The sequence below is a fragment of the Homalodisca vitripennis genome, chromosome 3 (genome assembly GCF_021130785.1).
Source record: "Homalodisca vitripennis isolate AUS2020 chromosome 3, UT_GWSS_2.1, whole genome shotgun sequence".
In the NCBI taxonomy this organism is placed as follows: Eukaryota; Metazoa; Arthropoda; class Insecta; order Hemiptera; family Cicadellidae; genus Homalodisca; species Homalodisca vitripennis.
In genome coordinates, this window is record NC_060209.1 from 71,897,852 (window position 1) to 71,923,133 (window position 25,282).

General features: G+C 31.2%; 1 protein-coding gene across 1 annotated transcript; it reads left to right on the forward strand.

Annotated features, from left to right (window-relative positions):
- Window positions 1–8,635: 8,635 nt before the first annotated feature.
- On the forward strand, window positions 8,636–24,658 carry LOC124357055. Its single transcript, XM_046808455.1, has 2 exons — window positions 8,636–8,789; window positions 21,593–24,658. The coding sequence occupies exon 2, from the start codon at window positions 21,665–21,667 to the stop codon at window positions 23,441–23,443; it is 1,779 nt and encodes a 592-aa protein (XP_046664411.1). The 5' UTR covers window positions 8,636–8,789; window positions 21,593–21,664; the 3' UTR covers window positions 23,444–24,658.
- The last annotated feature ends 624 nt before the right edge of the window (window positions 24,659–25,282 follow it).

Here is a 25,282-nt window from a genome sequence, read left to right on the forward strand (position 1 = left end):
TTTAATTTATAGGGCAATGCCCTCCCACCTGAAACACTACGGGACAACGCCAATATATAATTCTCACCCGAACTGAAAAGTAGGCTCTATAAGTAAATATATTAAAAACGACGACAAGTAATTTTTCTTTATACGATAATGTCTCATCGTCTATCTACCCATACCAGCAAATCATCATACAGTTCGTTCAATTGCTATCGTTGTAGCAGTTCTTCAATTGAACAATGAGATCAGGTTGATAATATCTACCTTAACTTCCCAGAAGTTATTACCTTGTTCAGCGATTACAAAAAGAACTTGTTCAGCGATTAAAAAAAGAACTTGTTCATCACCATTGTACTTGCAGTCATTACTTACTATTCCAATTATTTTCTTTGTCGAAATGTTTCTTTGTTATTTAGTAAAATAAAACCGATGACAATCTTTTATTATGAATATTTATAAGTTGAATGGTTTCTTATTCGATTGTTTATATTTTTCAAATAATTATTTCGGTGATTCTATTGTCGTGATGTCCACTTATTATACTGCAATTGTATATGTTTACTTCAATCAAAAAAAGTATATTCCCTATCTTTTGTAATCTACATTCCGTATTTCGGCTGGCATAGAAGTAATTGCTTTGTTGTTCCGGTGAAGAAAATATATACGAGTATGATGGTCTGGAAATTCTATTTCGGTTTGAAAAGCGACTTCCTCTGCCCATTCTAATTTACTTCCCCTATGAGGCATTTCAGGTTCAGAGCATAGTATGTCAAATTTCACATTTCAACGACAGCGGAAAGTTAGAAAACTAAATATAGTTCTAATACGTATTGCAACAATATTTCAGCTTTTATAGGCACTCAAGTTTAAAGTGAATTTCAATTCTTGAACAAGGCGTTCAACTTGTGATCACTTATAATAAAGTTGTAGCTGAATTTTCTGAAATAAATTAAAATAATGTAATGAGAATCTTAAGCTTCTAGATGCGTTGAAATATACGAGAGACGAATAAATTAAAAGGATTTGTTTATTTCATTCATAATTATTGACTTGTTAAGATTTTTATCTCTTCTGTAAACTGAGACCTATTTTTTCTGTTAAGACAAATGGTATGTAAAACGTTGGTGATTAGCTCTAGCTTATCTGTCACATTGTCTTTTACAACATCATGATGTAACGTATAACACCAACCTAACATCATCTGTCAATGTCTACCGCACGCCTGGCACTCGAGAAAAACTCCCTCCTTAACATGAGCACAATTTGACGAAAGAATAAATTTGTAAAAATAGTTAATTTCTTTAATGATCTGTAGGCTTTTTAACACATAAAATTATGGTTTCTTGGGATGTAAATGTGAGTATAAATTAATGGACAATATATTGTATAGTTTATTGCTTAGTGGCTAATAACCGTGAACGTTTAATAGACAACAAATTGTTTTGCTATACGAGTTGTTTAACTTGTAAGTGTTTACATTAATCTTATAATATAAAATAACCAGAAAACGTTTATAACATCTAAATACAAACGTCAATACCATATATAGTAATTAAAAGTATTAGATTGTCTGTACAGAGATAATAATTGCACATTTATCTAATCAGCTTGGCACACAATTTACGTTTTATAAAACCCTCAAAAGTTTCTAAAATATACATTGAATTTCAAATCTGGTTTTTTTAATCCACACGCACCAAACATGAGGGTAAGTCAATGTGAAAGCCAGTAGTGCCAATAATTTCAATAACGGGTAACCCAAAAAAATTAGAGGTTCAGTAGAGTTCTAAGTTAGTTTTATCTTGTTTTAAAAAAAGTATTCGCCAAATAACTACTTTATCTCCTCTAAATAAAAAAGAATCGCTAAGTGTGTTGCTAAGCCCTAATCTCAAGAACGACGGGACTTATTCGGCTATTTCTTTGTTTAATATGTCCGTTAAAATCTGAGGAACGTTCACATAAATGGAAGTATAAATAGTTTCCCTTAATATTATATAATTAAAGAAAATAATTCTAATATTTAGGAAATGTAATACAAAGTCAACTGACATTTATCAGCTGTTGACACTCTAAACAAAAGTTCATCAAAACGATAGAATTTTCTTACATTTGTATTAAAATATTAAATAATCATACAGTGCTTGATTAGTAGTGTAATGCAGATAACAAAGACGAAGTTACTATATACTTTTTACTTTACATTGTACCAGTGACGAATAAGCCTTCTAATGCATTGGAAATAGCATTTAAACAGTGTTACAAAACCCACCACAAGAGCAAAGTTGTGAATGTTTGCACATAAGATAATCAAAACTGATCGACTTTTTTTCACATTTTGTATGGCATTTCTGCTGTAGCTTAATCAAAAACAAAACACAAAACATATTTCAGTTATAACGGAAGCAGATCACAAGGAACGAAACTAGATGTTTTTTTGCCAAATTACTCTTTTTAAGCTGACTAATGCACATATTTTCTAGATCGATGTAAGAAATCAATTACAGCTTCAGAAATTTCGTTGACCGGAAATAGACTCTTTTTAATTTGAGTTGGATTCTAAAACCCACATATTTATTTATTTTCTTGGTCAGAACAACATAAACTCAACTGTGAATCCATAAATAAATTAGAACGTGAGTGAATTTAAACGGCATGAAGTGACACTTTATGATCGCAATAACTTTTCAGTTGTACATAAGTTTATATATTCTTCATCGGCTCAATCGGATGGCTGATAGTAGATCTTTTTTGAACCAAGTAGGTCTTGAGTATATTTTCTTGATCAGGGCTACAAGGAAACGGTACAACCACTTATAAATTAGCCTGGAAGTGAAATTAAGCGGTCGGAATTAACATTTCTTGACCACAGTATCTTATAACTACTACGTAAATGATATATTTTCGTTATCAAGGTAAAAAGGCAAACTATATCTACGGCACTTTAAATATCTTAGACAAAAATTATATGAAACTAGCCGATAGTAGACGATGTTTGACCGAAGTTGGTTTTTATTGGTAAATATTTTCTTAATCGGGGCACAAGGCAAACTCTTCTATGACACAAGAAATACCTTAGATATAAATAAAATCTAAAAAGATGGATTTTGACACTTTTTTAGAAAATTAGTTTTCTGAGACCTATATGTACAGTTTTTTATACAGGAAAACCTAAAATAGACCCTGTCATATTTTGTTTCACCTTTGAATCTCTCAACCATGGATACTCTGGAATAGGACTTGACATGTCCACCTCTGTTTCAAAAATATTTCGTTTTCAATTGACAATGTCCCTATAAAATAATAGTTTTGGATACTTAAAATAATTGTAGAAATATCAATAAATTCTTTTAACGATATGGATCCTTATGCTACACTCTTATTATTTGTTTAAATTTTTAGAAATAAACATATTTAACGAGACAGATTTGACATTCAAACATTAACAAATTACAGAACGTTAAAGAGAACACGTACACATTCATACTACTTACCCATTTCAACTGTAACCAAATTATAATTAAGAAATGTTTACATAATATTGAGAAATATAAATTATATATTTATATTATTTCTATATATATTGCTTTATATATTTATATAGCACATTCACCCGGCAAGTGAGAGATCCGGGTTCGAGTCCCGACGGAGCAAGTACTTTTTGTGATTCAATGTTTATTGAAATTAAATTAGGCCATTGCCATTTATACAAATTTAATGAATATACAGGGTGTACATAAAGTCCTGCACGGGTACAATATTTTCTGAACGATAACAGATAAATCAACAAGATTTGGTACATCAATACTACACCTAAAAATCTACTTTTTGAAGGAACTATCAGTTTTCTGTAATATCATGGGGACGTCCCGCAAGGAGTCGGAAGGAAATCTTAAATAGGAGCATAGGTCAATATGCATATCATTTTAAAGGGCTTATCTAGCAGAGTTTAATGCCGCAAACCGGACTCAAAAAGATTGATCCAGTACAAAATGGCGGCTGTTCAAAGGTTTTACTTGGTTACATTAGTAGCCATAATCCCAGTAAAGCAAAACTGCAACCAAACGAATACTGCAGCTAACTACTACATTATGCTTGTCAGTTGTACAGAAGTGAATTATGACGTTAGTTATCCTCAAGGGTTACAAATTTGGTCCTAATATATTGATAACGGGGAAAACCTGATAACAGTAACAATTAGAAATCTCTTATATTTGGGTCGCAGTTAGGACTTTCCTATTAGCCAGTCTATTCATAGTAGGCTATTCTAGTTTTCTTGTTTTAGTAGTGCTGTCCATCCTTTCTATCAGTGCGCTTTAGTACAAAAGAGTTTGTCGTATTGCTTATAGTTCTTCAACTACACTATGTCGCTTGACGAACGTGAACGTATAACACTTCTTATGATGGTTGGTTGGGGAAATAACAGATGATCACACGAGGAAGCATTTCGTACTGAATCAATCTTTTTGAGTGCGGTTTGCGGCATTAAACTCTGCTAGATAAGCCCTTTAAAATGATGTGCATATTGACATATGCTCCTATTTAAGATTTCCTTCCGATTCCTTGTGGGACGTCCCCATGATATTACAGAAAACTGATAGTTCCTTCAAAAAGTAGATTTTTAGGTGTAGTATTGATGTACCAAATCTTGTTGATTTATCTGTTATCGTTCAGAAAATATTGTACCCGTGCAGGACTTTATGTACACCCTGTATATGTGGACATCCTATATATATGTCCAAGAACTCTACCAACCTTTTTAGAAATTATTCCTGGACCAAATACAAACCAAAATATCATATTGAAACCTTCATTTTGATTTTAATTAACTTTCTCATTAATTACGAGAACAGCAACCCTTTTGTCTTTTTTCTTCAGTTAACTATTTTTAAGTTTAGCTTTATAACCATAATACATAATTATAGAAAAAATATAAATTTGGATACGTTTTATTTTTAAAGTTACTGCTTTTTAAAAACTTCAGGTGTAAATATCCAATGAATAAATAAATAAGAGGGATAGTTCACTTTTAAACAGCTGAGTACTAAATAGTGATAACTGTCATTATATGACAGCAATGCTTGTGAGCCACATCAAGCTGTTTTAATTTTATCTGCTTAATTAGCTTATTATAAAAAATGTTTATTGTGACCATATCTATACCAATTGTAGCATTTAGGTTTTTTATGATTTGTGATTTTTTAGTATTTGGCTTTCTAAAATCAAATTATTTCCCTTATTTATAAACTGATGTTCTTAAACTTGGTATCATTAGATTTGTAATTAAATTGTCTAAATACAATGTAATGACTATAACTTTTTCATCATATGTCGTTTTTAAGATATTTACACTCTAAAAAAGCTGCCATTTTAAAAATAAAGCTTGTTAGAGATGAATTGTTTTCTGTTTTATGTCTTTGGGTTATCAGTTATACACAACATTTCAACTAATAGCAAGCCATTCTAAAATAAAAATAAATAAGTGAAAAAACAAAATGGCAGCTATTTGGATATTTATTGAGTTGTTGAAAGTTTTAATATATTTTGATTAGTACTTAGTCCAGGAATAATGCCTGAAAATGTTGGTAGAGAGTTCTGGGACACCCTATATAATAATAACATTAAAAAAAATTATATGTAAAGGCATGTTATTGTATGTCAAAGAATCCCTAAGATTATAACAATTTGAATAAAACCACCGACAAACGTTGAATGTTATTACCTAAAATATTGAAATACTTTCCTCAATATTCCTAATACACAAACATCCTGTACTCATACAATTTATAATTTAACCATATAAACATTTTAGAGTAATGGAACAACTGATTAAAAGTGAATTAATTTTGTTATTTGAACCATCACCAACATTGAATCTGTAAGGTTTAAATTCAATGAACCAAAAATAATAGTTTATTTAGCAATTATTTTAGAGAGAAGAAATCCAACAAATTAGTACAAAATAAAATGCACCTCAAAAACAATTCTAAGAAGACCAAGGGATTTGACAACACAGTGTAACAACAGCAATAGTAGCAATAGTAGAACTTCAATAGACTCTCAATGATGACCTTCAAGAGACTAACTGGCATGAGATAAGTCATCAATCAATTTAAAATTGTATTTATATTCCTGTGATCCCAAAACAAATTCAAAACAATTTTATTCATATAATTTGTACAATTACATTTAAAATTATACAAATCAGTCAAATTTTATTTAAAATATTTTTATATTTCCATAAATTCTTCAAATGATTATAAAACTTTATTGGTTACAAATATTTTAAGGTGTTTTTTGAACAATATTTATATTTAAAAAATCAAGTTACTTTTTGAACCATCACGACGTTATTGAAGTTCATTTAGTTAATAGTCAACTTACACAGTATAAAGTAAAAAGCAAGTACTTTAGATGGATTTATGTGATATATATTAAATAAAATATATATTTTGCCAATTGAAATTAAAATATAACTTGATTGACTTGTATTTACAACATTTACAAATATGTAAAATGTTTGTGCTGGGGCCAAACAGATATTGCATTTTCTGTCTTATTTTTCGTATGCGTTGATTTAATTAAACATTGATTGTTTTAACTTTTTGTTTATTTATTATTAGCCTATTTTACACCATTCTCTTCAGAATTACATTATCTATAAGTTTTGGTTATAAAGTTTGCGTATTTATTACCCATTTAATGCAGTTAATATCAAATCTAAAAGCATGTTTCACAAGACAGAATTTTTCATACTTTGATATATCAGAAATGGGACATAATTTATTCAATTTTTCAGTTCATTTTATTTATTTTCATAAATTGAACAACTATCTTTAATCCATAAAACACAGTGTCGCTTTATTTCCGTCCTTTCCTAGAAAATCGGGTGAAATCTTTCGCTAGCCACAGCTCGCTAACTATGCGTTTCCGGACAAGTGTTTATATGAATCTTTTTCGTTATTTTGATGAGAGGAATCCACCTAAGAAGGTTGCCGGGTTACTCCCTTTTATAACTTTTAAAATTATCTAAATTAAAATAAATTTGTTGAGTTCAATACACACATACTTTGCATTGACTACCTTATACGAGTACGTCATGTGTGATTCACAATACCCCAGAGTAGCTTGAATATAAAGTTTAACATAATTGTTTTCCTAATTTGACCTCAGAACTTTGCAAGACGTATTATTTTAAACGCCTTTTATAAATCCTGATGTTTTTGTAGTCATTTATGTACATTATAGATTTTATGAGTGTTTTGATTTTATTATGAGAATTATTAGTAGAATAACTATAATTTTTGAAAAAATTGAAAGGTTTTTGGATAATTAAAACTATTTTACAGCCTTATTTGTACACATATATATATGTGTACAAGATATATATATGTGTGTACAAATAAGGCTGTAAAATAGTTTTAATTTGTAACACTTTGTTGGTCTACTTACAGATGGACTAGCATATAGGTGACATTTTTAAAACTTGTTTGATTACTAGTACAATACTGTAAATGTATCTTAAGGGACAATAATTTTAATTCATGTCACTGAGGAACTTTCAGCTAATAATTATAAGAAGAGCCCTTTTTTATTTTAGTGTTAGTTTTTTATTTTTATCATTCACCTTCCTTATTACACTTTAAATAGTTTAATACCAATTCAATATTGAGTGGATATATATATATATATATATATATATATATATATATATATATATATATATATCCACTCAACACATCAGTAATATAAACTACCAGATGCTGTAACTGGTGTACTAGTATGAAATATTGAATTGGTATTAAACTATTTAAAGTGTAATAAGGAAGGTGAATGATAAAAATAAAAAACTAACACTAAAATAAAAAAGGGCTCTTCTTATAATTATTAGCTGAAAGTTCCTCAGTGACATGAATTAAAATTATTGTCCCTTAAGATACATTTACAGTATTGTACTAGTAATCAAACAAGTTTTAAAATGTCACCTATATGCTAGTCCATCTGTAAGTAGACCAACAAAGTGTTACAAATTAAAACTATTTTACAGCCTTATTTGTACACACATATATATATCTTGTACACATATATATATATGTGTACAAATAAGGCTGTAAAATAGTTTTAATTTGTATATATATATGTGTACAAATAAGGCTGTAAAATAGTTTTAATTTGTAACACTTTGTTGGTCTACTTACAGATGGACTAGCATATAGGTGACATTTTAAAACTTGTTTGATTACTAGTACAATACTGTAAATGTATCTTAAGGGACAATAATTTTAATTCATGTCACTGAGGAACTTTCAGCTAATAATTATAAGAAGAGCCCTTTTTTATTTTAGTGTTAGTTTTTTATTTTTATCATTCACCTTCCTTATTACACTTTAAATAGTTTAATACCAATTCAATATTTCATACTAGTACACCAGTTACAGCATCTGGTAGTTTATATTACTGATGTGTTGAGTCAACATCTTGTATTAGATACTATAATTTCTGCCTAAAATATAACAATATGATAATATTGTTTTACAGTTTATAGATACAATTTCAGAGATTTTTAATGGTTATAGGAGATACCACTCAGTATTATTCTATTGCAAGAGTTCATTTTCATATGACTAATCATTCTCAGTGCATCAGTGACCTTGAGGCTGGGATTAGATAACAACACTCAACAAACAACCAGTCATCATTCCTATACTGTACTTACTGGGACTGCCACGTTAGCATAGGTGTGGCAAACACTTTTTACTACTTGCACAGTTCTAAAAGTATGGATTTTTTACCACTTACATCTTAAGGTAAGTCAAATTTAGATTTATAGGTTTATGTGATTATTGTACACAAATAGCATGTAATTTCAGTAAACTTGAACACTTCAATATATGAGTCTAATTCATAGACATCTGTGTGTGGAAATAGCTATAAATATCTTCAAAAACAGTCTTAAATAATTTTGTAAACTAAATGAATAGTCATGGAAATTTCATTAATTATTTTCTATTATATTATTTTTATAAATCAAGTGTGTAGTAAATTAAAATTACTCTATAGTAAAGCAATGAAAATATGGTGTAGTTTATTATGGTCTAAACCAAACCCTACATTATCAGTCAGCTTACCAGTATTTATAATTACAGTTTTTAATGGGCAACAGCATTAATCGGACTTATTTATGACTGGTGCATCTGTCAATTCTGATATTAAACGAGGTAGGCACTAGACAACTACATTGTGTATCGCTGATCAGGTTACATCCAAAATTTCACTTCATATGTACTAATTCAATAATCACTTCATATATTAAACCTTTTGGTCCCTTCCATTTCTTCATCGAATCCATTGATTCTTTTATAAGAGAAATTTCTCTTTCTATTTCTAGAGACACCAGGTTGTGTGTTTATAAAATGCAAATTGGCTCTTGGCTAGATTATAAGCTTTTAGTTGGTCTCAACCATTATAATGTTTCAAAATGGCCATTTTCATCTGAGAAAAGCTTTTAACTCAACTGTTTCCTTACATACGCTACAAAATGGTAACTTTCAAAATAATACAAATAATTTTAAATAACTTATTCTTTCTTACGTTTTGATATCATTTAAAGTTTCAAGATAACGGCCATTCAAAGTTTGGAAAAGGAATGGTTATGTCTCAGTTCCAAAATAGAAGTGTTTTTTGAATTTTTTGAAGTAGTTTACAACAATGTTTGTTCTAATGTGTTTTTTGATAGCCTATCTTAAAAGTTTCATGATAGTACCCATACAAAATTTAACAATTCATAAATAATGTTGAATAATAATTATAGCAATAATTGCGATAGTGTCTAGCCAATCCAAACTAAATTTGGTACAGAGGTAGCAATTACACATATTAGAGTTCATTAACACCTTCACTACGGCTCTGTCTTGAGTTATCCTAACTCCTAAGTAGTCTAACAAGACAGAAATGAAATAATTTATGAGCCCAGTAGAAACTTACACTGCTATTAGGCTCATAAAGATTAAAAAATACTAAATAACAGTTAAAAAATTAACTTAAACACAAGCAAAATATAGCTAAAACTAGGTGAAGTATGATATTTCACATATTAATTATTTTCTAGTGAATTTGGACAAAAATCATCAAAAGTATAAATTTCAATTTAATAGTTTGTTTAAAGCCTTCAATATAGCAATCTCCCTTCATGCTAAAGGCAGTTTCTTAAAAAATGCTGACTATTGTAAGAGAAAGATGTTTTAAATCGATTATTCTTTATACGCACAGGTAGAGGATGACTATTAGGGGAAGCCGGGGTAATAAAAGAGACATAAATATTATATTAGAGGTATTAAGTGATTGATTTATTTCAAATTAAGTTGTTGCTGTAACAAGTGAAAAATTCTGCCAATATATTTAGAAGTATTAACCCAAGTTTTCATTTGAAAAATATTATTGAATTTTTGCCTTACCCCACTTTCTCTTATTACCCCGTTGGTGTATTAAGACACAAGGCTCTTGCTTCCCATATTCAACTAATGAAAAAATATGAAGGGGTAACAAGAGACAAATTCAAATACCGTACTTCTAAATATTGTAATTTTTGTCACACTCAAATTCATACATTGGTTCCCAAGATAATAACGTTCAAAAAACAAAACGTAAAAGTTGGGCCTTTAAATTTATTTAACTTAATATTAAATCAATGAAAAGCACTAGAACTATGGGGTTGAACTTTTTTAAATCTATCTACTATATATATATATATATATATATATATATATATATATATATATAGTATACATTACCAAAACACATCAAAATAAAAAATAATACTGACAATACTTGTTGAGGGAAATTTGTGTAACTTACTAAAAAAGTCAAAATTAACCACAAAGATAAATACCCTATTGCTAAACAAATCTGGGCTAAAACTGAATGGGCACTTTATGAATGATAAATGATTATAATAAGTAAAATAACATATAAAAAGTAGTTTAAGGCCTAAAATAAATTAAATTAATCTTAAAAATAGAATTTATTGAATATTTAAATCCGTATCTTAGCAACGCTACGTTATTTTGCATAAAATAATGCATTAGCCTTAAAAAACAATAAAATTAAATTTTTTATAGCCTATAGATAAATTTGCTTAATGTAGCTTAATGAAACTAATTTTAAATGATTTCTTCACTTTGTTGTAGACCAATCTAATTTTACTTAATTGGCCACACAAAATGATGAATGGCCCATTTCCATCTAATTTACTTGCTCCATAGAACACACACTTGTTTGCCACAGTTTTAATGTCATCATGGACTAGCCACTTAAAGTTGTTTAACACTTTGAGAAATTTCACTTTGCGTACTCCTTCGTCTGGGAAGTCAATCACTCTTCCAACATACCAGTCAAGATCGTAGTACACTGTGTAATACATATGTAGGCAGGGGTCAATATTGGTTGGTTCAATTTCATCAGGGAGACTTTCATCAGATGACAGCATGGGAGAACTGTCCCCTTTATCAAAATCCAGGCAAAGACTACCACTGGAATCCCGAGTCTGGAGAATCACTCTTTAGGTTTATAAAGTATAGATATTTTGCGCTTTCTTCCTTTTATAAGTAGGTTTCTCAGTTATTGCTTAGGCTGCTTCTCAGTCACTAAATTAGTTTTTCATTTCTTTTTCTTTTTTGTTTCTTTTATGCCTTCCCATAACTGTTTTTATGTAAGAATTTCTCCTTTATTTTCAGAAATCTTTTTCCGCTTTTTTAACAACTGTTCAGCTATAATACATGTAGTTAACATATTGACTGTTGGTCTATGCTAAGTGAGACTGACAACTCTCTGTATAATTCTGCCTGGTATAGCGTCTGCTTCAGTCAATTTGTTAAACTACTGTACAATTACTGTCTAGCTGTAATACATGTTTAACACCTTCACTGTTGGTCTATGCTGAGTGAGGCTGACAACTCTGTACAATTCTGCCTGGCATAGTGTCTGTTTCAGTCAATTTGTTAAACTACTGTACAATTACTGTCTAGCTGTAATACATGTAGTTAACACGTTCACTGTTGGTCTATGCAGAGTGAGACCGAATACTCTCTCTACAATTCTGCCTGGTATATCATCTGCTGCAGTCAATTTGTTAAACTACTGTACAATTACTGTTCAGCTATAATACATGTAGTTAACATATTGACTGTTGGTCTATGCTAAGTGAGACTGACAACTCTCTGTATAATTCTGCCTGGTATAGCGTCTGCTTCAGTCAATTTGTTAAACTACTGTACAATTACTGTCTAGCTGTAATACATGTAGTTAACACCTTCACTGTTGGTCTATGCAGAGTGAGACCGAATACTCTCTCTACAATTCTGCCTGGTATATCATCTGCTGCAGTCAATTTGTTAAACTACTGTACAATTACTGTCTAGCTGTAATACATATAGTTAACACCTTCACTGTTGGTCTATGCAGAGTGAGATTAACTACTCTCAAATTCACCTTCTCTTCTAATTCATTTCTTCAAATCAAGAAAATCGTTCATCTTTTGTTTCCCTTCAGCCAAGGAAACCAGAGCTGCATCACATTTTTGTCTGCTTCAAAGTCTTTATCAATGTCTGAACGGAATTCCTCTTTATCATATGTTTTTTGAAGAGTTTGATAGATTTCTTGTTTCTTTGCTAAAAATATTCTTCCTCTTGCCAGTTGCTTTCTCTTTCTTCACACCTTTGTCCAGCCCAGAAGGCCCAGGAGGGAGAGCTGCCAACATCGTGTACAGGTTTTACATCATCTGATACAATACTTTTCCCAACCGGTACATGAACTGCTTTCGGCCTTTTGCTTTGTTCTCTGTCCACTGTTTTCTCTTCTCTTCTAGCTGAACAAGAAATGCGCTTTCAACTTCATTCTCATCAGTGTTAGTTTTAGGCAACTTTTTAACAGCTGTGCAGTACATACAGAATTGATGCCACAAGTTCTGAATCTAGAAACCAAGTTCTTTTTAGAGTTAGGCTCAATAGCTGTCATAAGACGAATCAGTAGAAGTGGAAAATGCTGCTTCTGAATGTTTAAGTAATTGCACCCATCAGTTTCTTTCCAATCAGTCAACACTTTTCTCCAAGCTTCTAAAAGTTTAGAGCAAAGTATCCCCAACAGTGAAACAAACTAATCTCATTTTGGAATAATATTTGTAACTTACTAAAATAATGGTAAATACAAAGTTAGCTATATTAATAAACTAAGAACAATATTCAGTCTTACTTACTTGAAAATGTGTGAGCCTGAAGTTGTACACCAGATAAATTTTGGAGCTCAACACAGAAAAATTCACCAATATTTTGAATAACTCCTAGAAACATCAGAAATGGAGGCAAACCAATGAAAACTTATCAATTGGTAAACAGGTTTGCCAAAAACTTGGGACAAATAGCCTTCTTACTCACACTTTTACCAAACTGACTTTTCCCCCCTTTGTTTCTTTTACTGTTTTGGAATAAAGTCTCCCTGATAAGAGCAAAGTAACCCCATTTGACCGTACTCTAGACAATTTTTTACAAACACTATCAATGTGACATTTCCATGAAAGTTTAGAATCAATATTTATTCCTAACAAAGTAACTAGATTATTAAAATCATTTTTTATATTTACAGATCTTAAAGAAACAAATAACGTTTGAGTTTTATCTTTGTTACCCCTAACAAAGTGCCCTCAGACAAAAAATTAAGCTGTTCTATATTTCTATGTATATTGAGGAAAAAGGTATCACTGGCATAAGTTGTGGTAAAGTTTAACAGATTAAAACTTAAGTCATTTATTAAAATTAAGAAGAGTAATAGCCCCAAAACGGACCCTTGAGAGACTCCTTATTTCAACAATCTTGGATCTCTTTCCTTCTATCTCAACTAATTGTTTACGATCGTTGAGGTAAGATTCCAAGACAGCTAGGTTTGTACCCTGAAAACTGTAAAATTGCAACTTTGCCAAAAATACATCATGCTGCTTAGTGTCAAAGGCTTTGCGAAGGTCACATAAGTGACCTTAGCTCAACTACAATCTTCTAGAGCCAATACAATTTGTTACACAAGAGTATGGCCTGTACACTTTATCTTCCAGTGTAGTAGCCAAATTGACTGTTTTTAGATAGATTGTGGGATTCAAAATAGTGACATATCTAAATCTTGAGCACTTTCTCATAAATTTTATCCAACACTGGTATACATGAGACCGAACGATAACTACTTGGTTTGATAGGATCCCCTTTTTTGAAAATGGGTACCACTCTACTTAACTTTAAAAGTTCAGGAAATACCCACTCTAAAATACTACGATTTATACAATATGTTAGAGGCTCCAAAACTTCCAAAACAACTTCTTAAAAGATCACTGGACATACCATAAACATCTCTCGTTGCTAAACTTTTAAGAGATATAATTATATTATACACATAATTTAAAGACACTTTACAAAAAATAAAATTTAAATTGGACTGCATTGTAGTTGTATTGTAAGACACCTCACTGCTGAACTGGGAGAAGCATTCATATTATTTATAGCATTCATTATTTATTCCACTGAGGTTTTACAAAAACTGTTGAACTCATGTGGTTTGATGTATGGTTTTGTGCTGGTTGATAAAGTCTTCCATGCAGCTTTAAATTTGTTTGAAGAACTTTCAATTATTTCCTCATTTTCACCCTCTTGGCTTCCTTCAAAGCAGGTCTGTAATGGCACCCTTAAATTCTTCAACAGAGTTAGAAGCTGATCATTCCCTTGTTTACTGTACATGTATTTACACAATAAAATATTGTTCTTCATAAGAGTAAGAAGTTGTGTATACCAATTCAAAGTTGATGTTTTTAAAACAAATACAGGCTGACTCATTCTGTCCCAAAGTTACCATAAAGTCTTCATCAGCCATTATTTTTCTAAACTTCACTATTTTAATTTTTGTAATTGGCCTAAACACAACCTGCATTTAATTTTTTTACCAAACCATTAGTGGACATACATAAACTATCTAAATATATTTCAAAATACAGAGCATCATGGTCAGATAAATCTGGTCTCAGAATCTCACACTTGTAATTCTGTAAATTTATATCTGTAATTATATTGTCTAAACAAGATTCACCTCATGTGGGTTTGTTATTTGCGCAGTACATTTTATATTGTCTGAGTATATATATAAAACTATTAACACAATTTTTTTTAGTTAAAATGTCAAATTCTGCGTTTATTTACCTATAACAATTTTACATTTTAGGCCTATTAAGTATCTTAAAAGCACTTCCAGGGTTTGCAGAAAAATATCATTCCTTCTTTTTGGTGATCTATTAAGTTAAATTATTATTAAATTTCCATTATCGAGTTTTATACCAGTAATTTCAAAATGGAGTTCTTGACAACATGCTTAAATCTATTGTTTTTAAAATAGAATCGCTCTCACAAAAATGCTCACACCACCATGGTTATGCTGGCTGCAACAAAAACTGTTTTTCCAGTAAAAAATGCTCTGGACTAGTAACCAACTTCTTCTGACCGCAACCATCACTCGGAAATGTAGGCCACTGTTCAGACATTCTTGTAAATCACCACTTTTTATTCTTCCATTTTGCTCTTAATTCCTTGTATATTTATAAATAACAACTTAATCACTGCAGAATTCTTTACAACAGTATGCTCAATAGTATCTGTGTTATTATCACACAATGCTATTTTATTAGCTCTTCTCCTCGTCCCTCAAGTTTAAAGTAATTTCACTGTCTGAGGTCACTTCAGCAGGATTACTAACTATTTTCCTATTTATCACATTGATAATTTTCTGTGCCAACCATCTTTTACCTTTGATGTTAAAGTGCATGCCATGGTGAGTGTAGAGTTGTGGTAGAGAAATGCTTGCTTCCACCAGTCTTACATTATTAAACTAAAACAACCATTTTTTCTTTAACTTGATTTAGAGTGTTATATAATTTACTCCATGTAAACATAACTAGATCATATGTTAATTTAAAGAAGATATTAAGTAATTGTTATACATTCTGATTGAGTTTATACATTGAATATTTAAGGTTATCTAGTTGAATTTTGTTGATTAAAGCCTTAGTTTGTAAAAAGGTTTTCTTAGTTTCATTACAATTTAATCAACATTTTTGCTATACTAACTTCAATACTCTGTAATGGAAAAACTACTGAAACCTGAGAAATTTGCATGCAGCCCTGAAACAACAAATGCTTCTAAACAATGGAAACATTGGTTTCAAACGTTCAATACATTCATAGAAAATGCTGAAGTTAAAGAAGATAAGAAACTTGGAGTACTAGTGAACTTTCTAACCTATGAAAACTATGAATTTATCAGTGAGTGTAAAGATTACAACAATGCTATACAAACTTTAGAAACATTATTCATACCTAAGAAAAATGTACTTTTTGCTAGACACTTGCTTGCTAATCATAAACAACAAGAAGGAGAATCAATAAATCACTATTTGCAAACGCTTAAATCTCTTAGTAAGGAGTGTGATTTCGTAAATGTCGATGCTAAAACCTATAGTGATGAGTCTATCAGAGATGCCTTTATTAGTGGTTTAAATTCTTCTCGAATCAGACAACGTATTCTGGAACATAACGTTTTAAACCTTGGAAAAAGTTGAAGAAATAGCTCGTTCCTTAGAGTCAGCTCAGAAACATGCGGACGCTTATTCCATGACTTCAGGTGTACCTCAATCATATTGTCACTACGTTGATACGAGTAGTAATTTAAAGATTCCTTCAGACAAACTAAAAACTCAGGAAGACAATTCTACTGCTGCTGCTGTATCAGCACACAGACTCCGACAGAAATGTTATTTTTGTGGAAGAGCAAGACATATTTCAAGAGATGACTGCCCTGCAAAAGATGCTATTTGTAAAGGTTGCTCGAAAACTGGTCATTTTCTCAGAGTTTGTTTATCTAACAATCTTAAAAATGGTAAGATAAATTCAGCCTCTTTAACAACATGTCCCATAATAACTTCAGCAGTAACACCCAAAGTATTATCTAAAGCAATTGTATCCGGAAATGTAAACGGAATTTCTGCTAAGTTTTTAGTTGATACTGGAAGTTCTGATAGTTTTATTGATAGTAGTTTTGTAAAGGCTAACAACCTTAAAACATTTCCAGAAGTCAAACAGGTGTCGATGGCATCTACGTCACTCGTTTCACCAATTAAAGGGTATGTTAGGGTAGATCTGTATGTACAAGACAATGCTTACAAACAAATCAAAATGCTTGTAATTGAAAGGTTATGTACTGATGTACTGATAGGACATGATATCATGAAACTACATACAAATGTTACTGTAGACTTTGGGGGACCAAGATCATCTTTCTCTGTTTGTAACGTTGCCTGTGCTAATGTGGAACCACCATCATTATTTCAGCACATGACTAAAGATTGTCGACCTGTTGTGACTAAGACAAGGCGGTTTTTTGGGGAAGATGAAAAATTTATACAATGTGAAATACAGTCTCTTCTGAAAGATGGTGTTATCGAGGAAAGTGTTTCTCCATGGCGAGCTCAAGTGCTCATTACCAAAAATGAAAACCACAAGAAACGACTTGTAATAGATTATTCTCAGACAGTAAATAAATTTACATTATTGGATGCTTATCCTTTGCCCGATATCGAATCACTTGTGTTAAAAATTGCTAAATTTGATACTTTCAGTTCATTGGATTTGTCTAGTGCTTATCATCAGATACCAATTCCAGAGCATGAAAAAACAACTTACCGCTTTTGAAGCTAATGGGCAATTGTATCAGTTCAAACGCATTCCTTTTGGAGTAACCAACGGCGTGTCCGCTTTCCAAAGGACTATAAATAAGATTATTTCAGAAGAAGGACTCGAAGGTACTTTCGCATATATTGATGATGTTACAATAGGAGGAATGGGTAAACAAGATCATGATAAAAATTTAGAAAAGTTTATGGCTGTGGCTAAGAAATACAATCTAACATTGAACCTGAAGAAATGTAAATTTGCTCAAGATACTATATCTATCCTTGGTTATCAAATCAAAAATAGAACTATACGTCCCGACCCAGAGAGATTACAACCACTTTTGGACATGCCTCTGCCTCATGATGCTGCTTCTCTTAAACGAACACTTGGATTGTTATCATACTACTCCAAATGGATACCAAGGTTTTCTGACAAAATTAGAAGTTTGGTAAGCTGTAAGAATTTTCCTATTGAACCAACCTCCATTGCCGCTAGTGATTTTCAAAACATTAAGAAGGATATAGAAAGATCATTTCTTGTGACTGTTGAACCGGAAAATCAATTGATAGTCGAAACTGATGCTTCAGGAGTTGCAATAGCTGCTACACTAAGCCAAAATGGACGTCCTGTTGCCTTCTTTTCTAGGACTTTGTCTGGAAGTGAAAAACAACACTCAACAGTAGAAAGAGAAGCACAGGCCATCGTAAAATCTATTAAGAAATGGAGACATTTTTTGTTAGGGAGACAATTTATTCTCTTAACTGATCAAAAAGCTTTGTCATTTATTTTTGACCAAAAACATTCTAGCAGAATTAAAAACGACAAAATCATGCGCTGGCGACTAGAGCTTTCTCCTTTCTCGTACGACATTCAATATCGACCTGGTAAAGAAAACGTTTCTGCAGACGCACTCTCTCGGATCTGTAATGCATCTACGACTGACAACAAACTTTTTGAAATGCACCAGGCTCTTTGTCATCCAGGAATAACGCGTTTCTATCACTGGGTACGCAGCAAGAATTTGCCATATTCTTTGAATGAGATCAAATCAATGACTTTATCTTGTCCTATTTGTTCAGAGGACAAACCTAGATTCCACAAACAAACCAACACATTGATAAAGGCCACTTCACCTTTTGAAAGGCTCAATATTGATTTTAAAGGACCACTACCATCGTCAAGTAGAAATCGATATATGTTAAATATTATTGACGAGTACTCTCGCTTCCCCTTCTCTTACCCCTGCAAAGAGATGACTTCGAGTACTGTGATAGAATGTTTGGAAAACTTGTTCTCTGTTTATGGGATACCAAATTACATCCATTCTGATAGAGGCAAATCATTTTTGTCTGATGAAATAAGGGCATATCTTCATCAAAAGGGGATTGCTACAAGTTTAACCAGTCCATACAATCCTGCAGGAAATGGACAAATTGAGAGGTATAATGGAATTATATGGAAGACCGTTACACTGTCACTAAAATCCAAAGGACTGGACCAACGATACTGGGAGTCTGTACTTCCAGAGTCTCTACATTCGATACGCTCTTTACTATGCACAGCAACAAACTGCACTCCACACGAGAGAATGTTCATACATCCACGCCGATCAACTAAAGGTACTTCACTACCAGCATGGTTACTGCAACCTGGTCCAGTACTAACTAGGCGAAATGTAAGAAGCAGCAAATACGAACCACTAGTTGATGAAGTTGAATTAGTAGAAGCAAATCCACAATACGCTCTAATTCGTTACCCCAATGGAAGAGAATCTACTGTTTCACTAAAACACTTAGCTCCCCGAGGTGATAAAAGTCTAATGGTGACAGACTTATCCAATTGGTCGGAAGTACAGGAGGTGGAGGATGAACATGAAGATGCATCACAAGGAAATAAGAAAGATTTTTCAAAAGACACTGAAGTTGAATCTGAACAGTTCAATCAAGAAAATAAAATAGTTTCTCCTCGAAGAGGATCAAGAATAAGAAGGATCCCTGAACGTTTCAATGACTACCTCTTAAATTCAGTGGGGGAGAATGTTATATAATTTACTCCATGTAAACATAACTAGATCATATGTTAATTTAAAGAAGATATTAAGTAATTGTTATACATTCTGATTGAGTTTATACATTGAATATTTAAGGTTATCTAGTTGAATTTTGTTGATTAAAGCCTTAGTTTGTAAAAAGGTTTTCTTAGTTTCATTACATAGAGTTTCAGAGATACCCATTAAAAACTCTTTTGATTCATTGTGGAGTATGTCATTTGTACTTCCATTTGTTTAGAAACCTCATTTGTAATATTTTTCCTATCACAAATTGCTTGGTACATCCATTTGGTTTAACAAACCCTACTGCCTCAAAAGTGCGTTCAAATACCAGACTAGGTCTCTGCCATGGCTATCTGCACAAACCAACATTCTGTTCCTTTGACTGCTGCTCTGTACCACTACACAATTTTCCACATTATCGTGTGTATCATCAATTTTGAGAACATGAAACGGATTTTCAGCAACAAAGCCATTTGTTACAGATTACTTTAGTTTATGTTTACTTTTTTGTTTTGTGAACTAAGGGAGGTAGTTTTCTGTGAAACACAAAGTTTCTGGTAGAGAACCACATGGCAAGCTAAGTCTGCTCTTATGGTGTTTAGCTCTCCCAACTGTAATAAATTCCTCTACCAGAGTTTTCTTCATTTATGTCATTACATTTTCCATTTTTTAAATTTCTTCATTATTTTTCAATAACACATGCTCCAAATGAACTCTTTCACATTTTAAGTTTTTATTTCTTGTTGTGCTTGAAATAAATCTTTAATTAACGTTTTTACTACTTCATTCATTTTTTTAATTGTTCTTTTAAAACCTCATTGAGCTTATCATTTGTCATATCTAAGTCCTCATTGGCACTGTGGAGGATTGTCTTTGTGTTCAAACATTTAACATACCCATTTTATTTTTGATTTCTCAATATTGCAGAAACCATAAAGAGAAAGATTTGTACACGTATGATGATGCCAGTTCAAGCGCTCTGAACAAAGTATAGCCCTAAATTTTAATTTCACATTTTTAAAACAATCTCCACATGGGTATTTCTCAATGTTTTACTTCATATTCAGATTAATTTGTGAATAAATAAGTAACATTTGGATGAAACTAAATTTAGATGTGCTTCTACAATGAGTCCTCCTGAGTGCTCAGTAAGAAACTCTTGCAAAATGTATAAACTAAACAAATAGATAAGCACATTGATAATCTGATCTGCTGAATGTAGTTATCAGTAGCAGCTCACAGCCAGGTCTAAGGTGAGCACCCTTATCTATAAGAGGGCCCTCCTTATCTCCATCCCATCCAATCTTGTTTTCAATAATTTACCAATATTTTCAGAAACTTATTGTGAAAAATATAAAAATGTAAGATATTACCTTGCTCTTATTAAAGATGTTTATTTGTGACAGTATCTGGTGTCAAACTGAACACTAAGATGTAAATTTCGTTTACAACCTTTTTTTATCTAGTGACATTTCTTAAAAAATCAGAGAGCACAACATGACCACAAACACCACAGGGATTACCCCCCACTACCACTTAGACACATTTTGTTGATAAAGAAGGATGTTGACCTTTTTGTCTACAAAATAATTGGGAATAAATTGTAATCAGGAAAGATTTTAATTCTTTTAGATAACAGACTAACTATGTTACAACCTGTAAATCAAATGAATCTAATAGGATGGTGTATTTTCTATCTTAAAATAATTTGTTCATATTCTGATGTAAATGTTTAAATCATAAATGCTGTGAAATTTACTCTTAATTTTACCACTTTTATTACTGACATGTTCATTTTTCTTTCTAGGACAAGTATATCACTGCTGCAATGTGAAAAATGCAATAAAATATTAATTGCAACTAGTAATTGAACAAGAAAATGGCTTCTGGAGGGGTAGACAGTTTTAGTATTTTATGCCGTGACTGTAATAAGGTAGTTGAGGTTTATAATGGTGATGTTCAGTCATCAATGGAATTACATCGCAAGAAAATGCATTCATCACCAAATAAACCAAGACATGATTCTCCCCTTGTTTTAAGAGGCAGAAAAATATATGAAAATATAGACAAAAGAGATTATGAAACTTTTTCCTGCCCAATTTGCAAAAACAATGTTAAAATTTTGAAAAGTAATTTCAAACGTGGCATTCAAGAACATCTTGAAACACATAATCAAGTGGATGTCAAACCTCAGTCAGACGATCAGTTATACACTTTCAGTGGAATCAAAAACTGGATTGAAAATTCCAACATGTCAGAAAAGTCTGCTGAAACCAACAGTAATCAAAGAAAAAATAATCAAAGAAGACATAATGTTGAAAGAAACACTCTTATATTACCTCCTGATATTAGATCACAAAGAGGTTATGTTGTTGAGAGAGGAGACAATTTTTTTTGCAATATTTGCTCAACAACATTTGATCCTACAAATGTTGCTGAACATCTAAAAACCAAGACTCATGAAGATAATGTCATTTTGTTTTTGAAAGAAAAACTCCCCATGCATCTTCAAAATTCAATGGAGTTTATTTCATTCTACAACTCAAATCTGAGTTGCAATTTGTGTAGATGTAAAGTTTTTCTGAACTCTTTCAATCCATATGAAACTATTTTCCATATAATATCACATAATTCTGACAAAAGTCACACTAGTAAACGGTCAAAAAATGAGCCCAATGCACCAGATGATGATGCCTCTTCACTGTTGAAATCCCTTGCAGAAAAATACCCATTAGTAAACAGTAGCAAACACTTGATTGAAACCTGTATGGAGCCACAGTTCAAATGTAAATTGTGTGATAAGAATATTATGTACAGTGATAAGGAAAACATCCTAGCAAAAAACTTTACCACTCACTTGAATAGCTCAACACACAAGAAAAGCGAAAAGGCTGAAAGTGTTCTCAAATCATTTGAATCTTTAAATATAAATGGCCAAAGAAATCACAAGTTTATTGTAGCAAATGGCGCAATAACTTGTGTTGCTTGCAAAATTAAAACAGAAGCTGACATCAGCAAGTTAATAGATCATATTCAAGAAGTGAATCAATCAAAACAGAGTAATCATGGCCCTAGTTTTACAGGTCACTCAAACCAGTCAGTAAAAAGCCATCAATCAGATAAATCATCAGACTCAAGAGCAAATCAGAAAGGATCTTTTGTGAGGAATTTCAATAAAGATCACAACACACAATCAAACGCTAACACAGCAAATTCAAGAGTTAAGAAACCCAATATCGGTCACTTGCTTAAGACTTTACAGCAAGAATTTGGAAACATTGAAACAATAATTCAACACAGCAACGGTAGGATTACGTGTATTGTTTGCAACTGCCCAATACGTCCAACCGAAAATAACATCAAAATGCATCTTTTAGAAGCCTCCCACAAAGAGAATGAACAAACAAAAATGCGGCAATCAGCAAAAGCAGCTTTGGATCTTTTGGGAGGAAATAATCCACAGAACACAGTTGAACAGCTTTTCCAGTCTCTTCCTCAGATTTTTCAACAGGACAAACCATTTATCAAAGACAGCCCTATTGATGGATATATTGTCTGCTCACTTTGTGAATGTGTGATCAATCCTCATTATTTTAGCAACCATCTCGTTGATGAAAATCACTTGCGAGAGAAGAAAAAACTGTTTGGATCATCATAAAACCTAAGAAAATACAGGTAGAAGATTTATTTAGAAATTATTTATTCAACTTAATAGTGTATAGAATCAAAGTTATAAATCTAATTTGTTATACACATTTATTTGATTAATATCACAATATGTAACCATATGACACATGATATATAATAGATTGGATCAATTTTAAACTTAAATTCTTGAATACTATATTAATATCGTGAATAGTTTCACACTTAATGTTTTGTATGGATCCTTTCACAAATAAGGATTTTAATACAAAATTATAAAAAAAGTTTGTATAGGGAAGGGCTAGATTATACAGAATGAATGTTTAAAGTTTAAAAATACTCTTCCTGCTAATAGAGATGTTTGTGTTTGTTCACATACACATAAGATTTTAATTTGTTTAATGTTCTTAAAAATGTATTTTCAGAAATACTTCTTACGTTTTTCAACGTTTGAAATAAACTTTCATGCATTATTGTGATTCAAAAGTTTATTAATACACACAGAATATGCCACAACAAAGTTGATATAATAAGCTCACAAGGAAACAATATTTTCAATTCAAATCAACAGAATATATTATGTAAAAAGCAGTTTCAAAAGAATAGAGCTGTTAGTGAATCACAAAATCATGCATAAGTATCATAAAGATAGCGGTTTTTATAACCATTTTAATTAATTGTGTACACTATAGACTTAATAACTAAGGTGACTAAGTGACTATTAATCAGTGTTGTAGAGCAAACCTTTTTTTTATTTACTTAGGGTTTGAAATATAATATTTATTAATTTATTAACATTAAGATAACTGTGTAGAACCTTTAAAAAGTCCAGACTATTAGGGAAATGGACTAACATTCAGAGCCTGGGAGTCACCAATTTAAATTTTGTTGTTTTTGAAATTTTACTGTGCCATAGTTATTTACTTATTTAAATTACATTCCATAAATTTTTACACAGAGTCGCCTAACAATATATCAATAACAAAAACTGTCTAAATTTAATTTTTAATGATTTATTATTTTATATTATTTAGAGAGTTTATTGAATAATATGAGTCTGCTTGGGACAAAAGATTTCTAAATACAGTAAATTTAGTCTGTGATGATGAGGTTTAGAGATTTTATTGTACATTACATTAAGTTTTGAATTTATTATTGTTATTATTAGAAAATAAAATTGTCTTTTGAGATTATTATGAAAATATAACGAGGAACTTGTATAGTAAAATATAATAAGATCATTTTATTTCCTAAATCAAACTAATTTGTCGAATGCTAATGTTTAAGCATAAACAAGGTACCACAGAAATGTTCATGAATTATAAATAGAGATATTGATATACTAACTAATAAATTAATAGCTTAGGGAAAAGCTTTGGGATGAAATGATATTGATGCAATATTTTGACAGCGCAGACAATAAAGACTGGGTATAATCATAAATTTCATTTTAAAACGACTTTGAAAAATTATTACAAACTATTACAAAAAATATTCTATCAAAAACAAAATCAAAACTAAATATGTTTTTAAATGGTATGGTAGTATTTCATATCATTGAGGTGTATGTCCAACCAAAAATGCAATATGTCTTGACTTTGGGGGGAGGCTTGTTAAATCTTGTCTAATGAATTATATGTCTATTCAAAGTAAAATACTTAAAGTAATACTGTTTTTTTAAAATAAGTTGGATTGCACTTATATGTATAGTTTTTTAATTTTTAAGACTTTTTGGGGGATTCTATTCCTCATTCCCTCCTTCCATAGTTACGCCACTGCAACAGATCCATGTTATTCAGAGTCAAGAGATTGTTAGATAAATGTTGATAAAAGAAAATACATTTATTTCCAG

Coding starts and splice junctions, on each gene's coding strand:
- LOC124357055 (XM_046808455.1), top strand. CDS start 21,665: ATGGCTTCTGGAGGGGTAGACAGTTTTAGTATTTTATGCCGTGACTGT.